Source organism: Solea solea, chromosome 20, assembly GCF_958295425.1.
Source record: "Solea solea chromosome 20, fSolSol10.1, whole genome shotgun sequence".
In the NCBI taxonomy this organism is placed as follows: domain Eukaryota; kingdom Metazoa; phylum Chordata; class Actinopteri; order Pleuronectiformes; family Soleidae; genus Solea; species Solea solea.
Window position 1 is genome coordinate 4,809,075 of NC_081153.1, and position 10,745 is coordinate 4,819,819.

At 40.4% G+C, this 10,745-nt stretch overlaps 1 protein-coding gene across 1 annotated transcript; it reads right to left on the reverse strand.

Moving 5' to 3' along the window:
• Window positions 1–841: 841 nt before the first annotated feature.
• Window positions 842–9,211, reverse strand: tspan13b (tetraspanin 13b). Its single transcript, XM_058618286.1, has 6 exons — window positions 8,964–9,211; window positions 7,658–7,825; window positions 6,517–6,597; window positions 5,307–5,420; window positions 4,028–4,138; window positions 842–3,312 (listed from the first exon to the last, which is right to left on the reverse strand). The coding sequence occupies exons 1-6, from the start codon at window positions 9,024–9,026 to the stop codon at window positions 3,238–3,240; spliced, it is 612 nt and encodes a 203-aa protein (XP_058474269.1). The 5' UTR covers window positions 9,027–9,211; the 3' UTR covers window positions 842–3,237.
• Between the last annotated feature and the right edge of the window lie 1,534 nt (window positions 9,212–10,745).

Below are 10,745 nucleotides of genomic sequence, written 5' to 3' on the forward strand. Positions count from 1 at the left end.
ACTCACTCAGCTTCCAGGTGTATTTAAGCTCTGTGCTGCACAGCGGCAGCTCTTCTGTTCAGCTTTTCTCTCTTCAGTGCAGTTGTGTTAGCTCTGCGTTCTTGCTATTTGTGTTGGGGTTTCAGTTTTTATCTGTTAGTTAGTTGCATTTGTGTCCTGTTTTGTTGAACTGTGACAACTACAAGGTTGCAAAGTTACTTATCTTGTACTTTCAAAAACACTGAACTGCTGATGCTGACGACACTGCGTCAGAGTTGTTACGTTGGGCAGAATATTAGGAAATAATGTGTAAATATCTGGAGGATATTTGATTCTTTAAACTCAACTTTTGCTGACTTTACTCTGCTGACTCTTGACTACAAACAAACATAACAAGTGAAAACACAACAATGAACCTGCAAAGGTGTAATTTACAGACCACTCTTTGGTTCATTATGAACATAATGTTACACTAAGTAACACACTAAGAAATGTGTGATTTCTGCTATAATTTAGGTTCAGCAAGACTGTATACGATTGCACAAAAACACATACTGTAAACAATCTCATTTAAAACAACAAACCACCACCCTGAATACTGTATGTTACACTGCCACCTACTGATATCACATGCACACAAGGACCTTACACAGATATTTTGTTGTTGTTGTTGCTATGGAATGGTGATTTAACGGCACCTAGTGGTCAGGTTACAACTTACACCAACTTCAGATACAGTAGCTAATAATACATCCAGTTTAATGATTACATTTTCACCAAATTAGAAATAAATTCATCTAAATTTGAATCATCAAGACAAGTTTTTTATTTCTGTGTTTTTAGAGAAACGTAAAGCCATAAAAACATTTTTTTTGTCAACTTGAACTTTATTGAAGTGTACAGTACAAAGAATCAGCAGGTTGTTGCTGTAAATTATATTTGCAGCAGAGTCAGAGTCATGCAAGAGGCCAAATATGCTGAGCACACAGCCAGGAGCAACAAACACACACACACACACACACACACACACACACGAGTGTGTGGCATTCAAAGTGAGGACATCTTTATTTTCTTTCTTTCTTTTATTAATTCTTCAAAAGTGAACACTTTTTTTTTTACGGATCAAGGCGATAAATGAAAGTGGTTTAATATTTTGTATGTTTGAAATGTGGACTTAAATAAACAACATCTATATATCTATCTATATATATAAAACTTTATACATGATGTTGTCTTCATTTTATGGATCAAATGTTTTGTTTTGCAGCTTCAGATTATATTTATTTATTATATTTTTTATTTGTGTGGAGAAGGGTTAAAAATGGCTCTTTTAATACTAAAGGTTGCAGAGCCCCTTATCCTAACCTTAACATCACAACAAAATCCCTTATCCCATAACCTGAAAACCAAGTTAACCCTTAAAAAAAGCCCTTTTAGGGGTGAGAGAATGTGAGGATCAGCCAAAATGTCCTCGCTTCCACACACACAAAGAGACGCAAACAAGAACACACATTCACACATTTGTGCAGCTTTCGAAGTGAGGACCCGAACCTTAACCCTAAAACCAGGTCTTAACCCCCCCAAAAAGCCCTTTTAAAGATGTGGGGACCAGATAAAATGTCCCCACTTTGCTAAAATGTCGTCACTCCACAAGGTTTATACCATTTTTGGTCCTCACAAAGTGACAAATACAAGAACACACACACACAGTCAAAACATTTCCATTTCTTCTTCTCATTCATTATTCATTCATTCATTCATTCATTCATTAAATGTCAGTACACAGTGTTGCACAGTGTGATCAGTGGAACTTTGACTGTTTGAAAGAACAAATCAGCAACAAGCACAATAACAATGACAGTGTTTGGGGCCAATTATTATATTACAATTTTCTACAACAGTAAAAATGTGCAGACATGAGAGTTTCATAAAAAACCCAAACATCCCATCACGGTCACAGCATCACTGCATCAGTATGTGAAAACACACAGGTCAGTCTTTTATGTACAGTTAAAGGAACTTATTATTATTTATTTATATATTAAGTGTGAATATATGAGGTATTGACACACTGGCTGCCAGTGGAGCCGTAAGGAAAACACAGATTTTAATCCCCTTTAACTAACTGCAACTGCTTAAGTCTATGACATCTTTATAATATGTTCACAGCTTAATCTCTCGCTGTTAGACAACCTTTTTGTGACTAGAGTCGCCGTTTGCTGGTATCACAGCTTTGTTTGGTAAGTTTGTGCCACTTCGGGAAATCTAAACAAAGAATTTCAAACACCCAAAATCAGAAAATAACACGTTTTAATACAGTGACGCAGTGGATTAACTCTAATTTCTGTGTGCTGTGGTGTAAAATCACACACAAACCTCACTTTCTAGTTGGAAAAAAGCGGTCTAATCCTGAGATTTAATCCCCACTTAATCAGATTTTATTCAATGAGACTTTTTGGGGTTCTCCAGTTTCCTCTCACAGTCCAAAAAACATGTAGATTACGGGGATAAGGCAAACTGGACGCTCTAAATTGACTGTAATGGCTCTTTTTCCACTACATGGTCCCGGCAAGACTCGCCTCGCCTCGGCGCGGCACGGTTATTTTGCTTTTCCATTAGTGATGGTACCTGGTACCTTTTTTTTAGAACCTGCTCTGACGAGGTTCGAAACGAGCTGAGCTGATACTGACGTCAACAGACTGTCGGCCACTGATTGGTCAGTGGTGTCGTCACTGGAAGAGTCACGAGCGCGATGTCCGACACAAGAATCAAACCGAACAATGCTGTAGATTAAAAATCCTCAAAACGTGCGTTAAACTCCAACATTTAACAAGGAAATGTATAAAATCTCCTCTGTAAAATATTTAACAGAGGAGTCTGGTGTATTTAGCCACAGCACTGCTAAAAGCCGGCTATCGCGAGCGACGAGCCGCATCACATGTGCTCCGGTCATGAAGGAAGTACTGAACAAATCTTTTTAATGAACTGATTCTAATGATTCACTACATCGACAATAACTGCTTTAAGAGTCACTAGTGTGTGTGTCGCCCTACCTCAGCTGGGATTGGAACCAGCGACCCTCATGTGGAGGATACAATGGTAGACGATGGATGAATGGCCTTAAGGTACTTGGCTAAAACCTGCTTTTCCTTGTGTCCCCTCTGGCTGCAAAAGTCACTGATGGACAAGGTGTCAGAACCTCATATAAGCACACGTCAGAAAACCTCTATGACCACGAGAACGTCCACTGGTGCTCTCTCACAGGAACGCACCAGGATTGGCTCTTGGATCTTTCTGGTTCCTGTAGCGATACGTGATCCACACTCCCAGAATCTGACAGAGAGAGCGACAGTAACAGTTGTGTTAGTTCAAACATGGCACACAAACAATAACACCTCGATGATAGATCTATTCTATCTTATTAGATTATTACTGTGGCCTTTTAAATGTCAAGCAAACATTATACACTGTTACATTATTGGTCTAAGTGGGTTCTACCTGGTTAAATGAAGGTTAAATAAATAGAATTTGTCAACCAGGGTTCGACGAAACAGGACGGAATATGCTCCAAGACTAAGACGAGACGTCCTAAAATGCTGAATAAGACAATATCATTGTTGACGGGAGAGAAGACGAGACATGAAATGAAAACTAAGAAACTCTTAACCTTTATTTATCGTCAACAAAACATAGCAACGACATGCTAAGTGTTTTTTTTAATTTGTCTGCCTTGGTTGTTGTGGTTACTGTGGTACAGACTTTCAAATTTGTCTGTCTGCATTCTTTTTCAATAGCGGGAAAAATAAAATCTGCATGAACAGCAGAAAGAAGGTGAAGGTAATCATCCTTCATGTTCACGGCCCCTAAAATGTGATTCTTTAGGAGGAAGACGGAGAAAAAGTAAATATATATATATAAGTATAGAACCTTCCTGCCAATGTAATACGACACATTCTTGTAAGCACTTTATTCTTCAGTGTTTAGCACGACAGATGACGTGTGACGCTCCCTCAGCGCTGCTGCGTGTGCTGTGGTTGTGATGACTCACCTCAGTGAAGCTGAAGAAAAGTCCAATCCCTCCGACAAAGTGCAACACTTTCCCAGCGTGTTCCCGGATCTTATCAGCACAGGGCAAACAGGAGTGGTTGGGGAAACAGGCCTGCAGAGGGACGACAGACACAACACGGCGGGGGATATACGTCAAATAGAAACAATCACATCATAAGAAGAGCGGGGTTCTCAGTCGTCTTCAGACATCTGGACCTGCTAAGTTTAAGTTTAAGAGGCTTCTTCACTTCTGACCAACTGATCCAGGTATTTATGGAGCATTCCATTTGTGGTTTGGAACATGGAAATTTTTCGATTCCAAGATAGACAGGCACCGTACAAACACTGCTTCTTAAAATAATGACCTGTCCTTAAAGGGACTTGTATGTAGGAAATGTATTATTATTATATTATTATTGTTGTTGTTGTTATTCTTATCTCAAAAGTCAACGCTAACGACGCAGCATTAGCCTCAGTGAACTGGATCCTGGTTACGTTTAAACAATGCAGGTCGTTCACCGCGCTGACCCACATTCAGGCTGCTGGGTTTCACCTGAGACAAGATGTGACAGCAGAAGGTCACTGGGGGTCACCTGAGAGACAGAGTCGGCCATTGTGTGTGTGTGTGTGTGTGTGTGTGTGTGTGTGTGCGTGTGATGAGTGAGTTCCCCTCTGCTGCTGTTGTTCTGTGTGAGAGCTCAGGCTCACGACAGCATTACAGGTGGGTAATACAGGTTGGCGTCTTTCAGGTTTATCCAAGTCAATAAATGAAAAGATTCAGGCGTCTTTCACGCCATCAAAACACTGACATTTGTCCTTAAGACAGACGTGGACAGCTGAGTTCTGTCCTGATGCTGTGTCACTTATGGATTGTGGGTTTATGCAGAGGTCTGTCTGATGTGACTATGTTCTTATATGTTCTCACACGTTCTTATAACCAGACCTGGTGTTCAATACCAACAACCATAATAATTATGATAAGACACAAACTAGGTGCCTTTCAAGGCTCCCTCCCTGGACACCTTGTCCTAGGTGTCCAGACTCCCTGTTCAGACGTCAGACTTATTCTCTTGTTGTTCTGAGCTGTCTTCAATCAAATGTTTCATCTCCTGAGATTACACTGCAGTGTAATCTCCACAAACCACATTGCTCTGTTTCTGCCTCAGAGGAAACCTTGCAACAGGGTCACGTGAAACATCTTCCACGTAACTCAAGCAGGTCCAGCTCATGGTGTCAAACTTAGAAAACAGTCGATCCAACAGTCAAAGGTCCGGACTCACAGCGTCACACGTGCCGTTGGGGTCGACGCGTCTGAAGCCGCAGCAGTTGATGCTCTTCTCCACGTCCCTCCGCGTGCTCTCAGAGTTGTTCCAGCCGACCTCCAGCAGGTGGTCCTGCAGCACAGGGGGGGGGGTGTGGGTGTGGGTGTGTCTCAATGCTGTCATCAAGTGTTCATCATAGATAATCATTTTAATGAAACAAAGCACAGACGGTGGAGGAGCGGTGGTGTTATCATCCACATTTAGTAAATGCTTTTCACTACATTATATGATGTTTTTCAGTAGCATTAGAAAAGCGTGCACTATTTGTGGTTGTCAGGGGAAAACACAGTACCCACAATGCATTTCCACTTCATTACTGACACCGACGGTAATGGAACGCTGATGTATTTGTGTTGTGTGACTCTTCACATTAACTTCTTCAAATGTGAATGTGATTTCTGTTCAAGGCCATCGAGGCAGGGGTCTGAAGAAGAGGGGAAACACAAACTAACACTAAATGTAGTCAATACTAAAGTCAAAGTAAGCATTTACAAACGGTAAAATCTAGAAAATCTGCTCTAAAAAAACACATTCAAAGTAACTCACTTTAAAAACAAAAAGTCAAAACTAAATAAAAACTACAACTAATGAAAAAACCAAATCTCTCTCTCCGTTTTAACTAAACAATAAACTAAATGAACTAAATCATGAGTGTGTGATTTTTTTTCATTTCTTTTGCCGCAGTCACTTCCTCTCATCCTGTCTCGCCCTCTTTTTAGTGTTTTTTCCCGACACAAAGCCTCGAATGCCTTTGAGTAACTCCAAGAAACGTCAACACGTGTGATCTGCAAACAAGAACAGACACACACACACACACACACACACACACCTCCCCCTCCCCTCACCCTCCTTCTGTTAACTGTTTCTTGTACATGTGGTGTCTGAGGAGCAGCTTTACAAAAACAGATCTCACGCTGTGGAAGAGATGAAATACTATAGTCTCGGTTAGTTTTGGTCTCGACGACAACAATAGAAGTAAATAAATAAATAAATAAAGATATAAAGTCTTTGGAATGGATTGGCCCTCGTTTGAAGAGGATTAAGACTGTGGTGCATTTCTGTTTTCTTTGTCTGGCTCAAAGTAAATACACTGTCAGAGCAGTAAAGTGGTGCTTGACTGTGTGATTGTGATGTTATCAGGGGGAGTGAGTCTTTGTTTTCCTCTTACCTGTTGTTCTTTGTTAATGGTCAAACAGGCGCTGGAAACAGCAAACTGTACGATAAACACCATGAAGAGGACGATCATGTACTGAGCGGCACCGTCAAGGATCATTATTATTATTATTATCATTATTATTATACATTATTATCATGCATTACATTGTACATGATACCCGTCGTGCACACAGTCACGCTCACAGCCTGTGCTGCTGCACTGAAGAGTGAAACACGATGCTGCTCTGGAGCTCACTGCACATGCATATATGAATAGAAAATGGTTTTTCCAAAACAAGTTCATTAATGGATTAAAAGTAGCCTCGTGACTTCCACTGATGTTGTGTGGAGGTCAGCGCTTCTATAAACTCAGAGAAATTAGAGTTTCAGGTCCAATCACAGAAACGTTCTGCCCGTATAGACTCTTCTACAAAGTCTTCCTGAGTGATTGGACGATTGACTCTATACTGACTGTATACGTGGACAACGATGGACGGAATGAACGTAAAGTACGGACGAAAGGCTCCGTCCGCCTCTGTCTTTAGCGTGGAGTATAAACACGGCCTTTAGCCCTCTCGGAGTGACCAGCGGTGTCACGTTCAGTTTTACTCGGCTCAGCCGTGATACTCTTATGATGCTTTTATGACACTTTTCTATTATGCAGTTCTAGCACGGCTCGGCTCGGCTCGACTCATTTTTTTTTGGCGTTTCCACTGGCGATGGAACCTGCTCTGGCGAGGTTCCAAGGGAGCTGGGTCGATACTAAAAATGTCAAATCAAACTGAACAATGTCGAACTGTAAATTGGTTAAAAATCCTGAAGACATGCGTTAATCTCCAACATTTAATGTCTAAAATATCAACATTTAACAGAGGAGTCTGCTGAAAGCCAGCGATCGTGAGCTGATTCACGACCGCGTTCAGCTGTATTTCAGTTCAGCGACTGTGTCAGACTGAGAGTCTGGGCTCCGGTCATGCAGGAAGTACTGAACTAAGGTTTTACGTTAACTGATTCTAATGATTCACTACATCGTCACGACTTTGTGTCCCATATAAAACGAAGAGCCTGCCCGTCTGGAAGCGGTACAGTATAGTCATGGAAAACGACGTGTCCGATACCAAGCCGAGTGGAGTCCGAACGTAGCCAAAGGATACGAAGAAGAGCAGGACCTGGTGGTGCTTCATGGCCCCGATGAGACCGGCCAGAGCCACAAAGAAGAGGAAGACCCCCACGCCGATCACGCCTCCTACCACCTGGAAACTGGAGACCAGACCGAACCACTTCCCCCACGCAGCGATGCCGATCATCAGCAGACTCACCATCTGCAGGACAGATATGAAAACATCCACAACAAATGAGTTGACACAGGCCTATCAGTGCCACATGACTCTCCTGTCGTAGATCTCCTGTCGCCTGATGACGTTCTCGTGCTGCACACAGGAAGTGATTTGTTTAACGGTGACACAGAGGGAGGCAACAGGAGCTTTAATTTGTCATAAGTGAAACCATCACAGTCTGTTATTGACAGAAAGGTTCATTTAGACTAAATATTTAGTATTATAGTATCTTATTCTACTATAAACACAAATAAATACCTTAAAGTTTCTTAATAAAATGTGTTTTTGTGTTTGTAAAATGGACAAACAGATGAAAATGTTTGCTATAAATTAGGGACAAAGGGACAGACAAAGATCTGGTGTAAAGACACTTTGTCTCTCCAATCTACAAGTTGTGTCTTATGTATATTTTAAGTACAAATAATGTATGAACTAAATATTAAATACAAGACATGGGTTATGAAAAGAACAAAAATGTGCAATCGACCAAATACCAAAGATTTAATCATCATTGTATCGTTGTTTCACTGACTGGATTATCTTCTCATGTTTGGTCCAGAAAATTACAGAATATGTTTTTTAAAAAAAACAAACGCTTGTTTTAAAATATTTAAAAAAGCATCTTGTTTTGTCCACAAACCTGAATTTTGATAAGTTTTTGATTTGATTTGATTGAATTGAGCGTAACTGATTAATGTAGTAATCGATTAATAACCAGTTATTAAAATAATCATTGCAGCTCTAGTAAAAATTGGTCCCTTTTTGTATTCTGTATTGGTTAAATGACAAAAAATTAGGATTAAATAAAATGAAAATTAGTACAATTTGTAGGCTACATATGACGTCATGGACACATCATCAAACAGGTGTTTGTGTCCCCACAGCAGCTGCAGCAGCAGAGGGACAGGTGGGACACGGTGTCCACGTGGTGAGACCAGTGAAGGTCAGAGGTCACAAACAGTCAAACTGAGCTCAGGCTAAAACAATAAAAATATTGTTGAATAATTGAATAATTGATCAGGCGGTTTTCTGACCTGTGATCTCACATTTCTCTCCTCACTGTTATTATTATTATTATAAATAATAAAACATCACCGAGGCTGCGGATGTGATAAATACTCACAATGTAGAGGATGTTGAGTGCGCACAGGGAGTGTTTGGAGCAGGTGAATCCAGCGCAGCCCATCTTTGAACAGCTGTGAGGAGAGACTCGACTGTAAAAACACGCGTTACTCGGATTAATTAGTCCGGATTAGGAGATTAAATCGAAACTAAACGGATTTTTTTAAAAAGGGAAAAAAATAATAATTCCGGATAGCATGAGGTGGTGGTGCAGCAGCTGCAGGTCTAACCTGAGAGAAAGAGAGTGGGAGGGAGAGAGAAAGAGAGAGAGAGCGGACAATGACGCCGGAGTCAAGAGGAAGTGAGGGAGTGCACCTTCAAAGTAAAAGCACGCCACTCACTGAACTGAGGCAGTGGTTCAATTTACAGGGCCGGTCCTAGGCATTTTGGTGCCTTATAGGCATGATTGGAATTTTAGTGGCTATAAGGTTATTATAGTGAAGAGAAACTAACAAAATAACGAAAACTAAAATTGAATTTGTTTTTCTTAATGTTCCATACACCACAGCGGTTTCTAGAAACTCAATTTTAAGTTACTCCTCAGACAAAAAAGACTTAAAAAAATCCTGAAAACATGCGTGATTCGCCAACATTTAGCACGGAAACGTCTAAAATCTTAATATCTAACAGCGGAGTCTGATGTATTTAGCGACAGCACTGTTGAAAGCCGGTGATCGTGAGCAGCAACGAGGCAAGCTAAAATGAAAAAATACTCTACATAGTAAATATAGAAAATGGTAAAATAAACAAATTTGACACATTTGGACTCCCATACACTGTCTCTTTTATTATTTTTTTATGTCTTAACTATTATTGTATTGTATATTGTGCATGTCCACTTAAGTAACACGCCAGTTGGTGGATTATTATTCATATATATATTATAATTTTTTCTTTGTGGTCATACGGCACTCCTGCCGTGGGGACAGCCTGTGTAGCCTACGCCTATAACTGGCTGAAAGCATTCGTTCAATATAGTCTACATTTCACCTTTATCTCTTGCGTTAACTTGAAATAAATCATTTAAAAAAAGTAAATAAGTGCAATATATTATGAAAAAAGGATGGGTCGCCCCAAATTAATTTTTTTATTTTCAAATAAAAGAGGCAAACTGTGGATGTGTGTCTACCATTGTCCAGGTTTGCTTTGGTGTCATGACAACAGTTATTTTTCCTACAATATGATGAGAATATAAAGGAAAGCTGCATTTTTTGATGGATGAATCATGGCTTCAAATCGCCTGAATTTCCATGCTTTTATTTTGAAATATGACGTTAAATCCCTCGGTGCAGTCACTTATTCTGACTTGACACCTGTTTCAGGATATGACTCAGTAGGACTTGAGTGGGACGGACTCCAGGCTTCCAGTCTGCTCACTGGCTCCAAAAACGTCCTGTTATTCCTTATGAAAATAAAAAACACAAAGAGTCACAATCAGTGGAGCTGTGGTCAGTGTCACGTGACCTCTCTCTCTGTGAGAGAGGGTTTAATTAGTGGTGGTTCCTTTTTCCTGTCTGTCTTTCTTATGTTACACTCACACTTCATTCATGATTTATCAGCACTGGCTTTTCTGGGACACCCACACACACACACACACACACACACACACTGTAATGCATTCCCTAGCCCCTTAACCTAACCTCAACCCTTAACCTTAACCCTGACTTCAAACTTTTTCTAACCCTACCCTCAAAAAGCCCTTTAAAGTTGTGTGGCCCAAACAAAATGTCCCCACAAGGTTGGTTTTTATGGAACTCGCTAAGATATAACTACAAGTGTACAC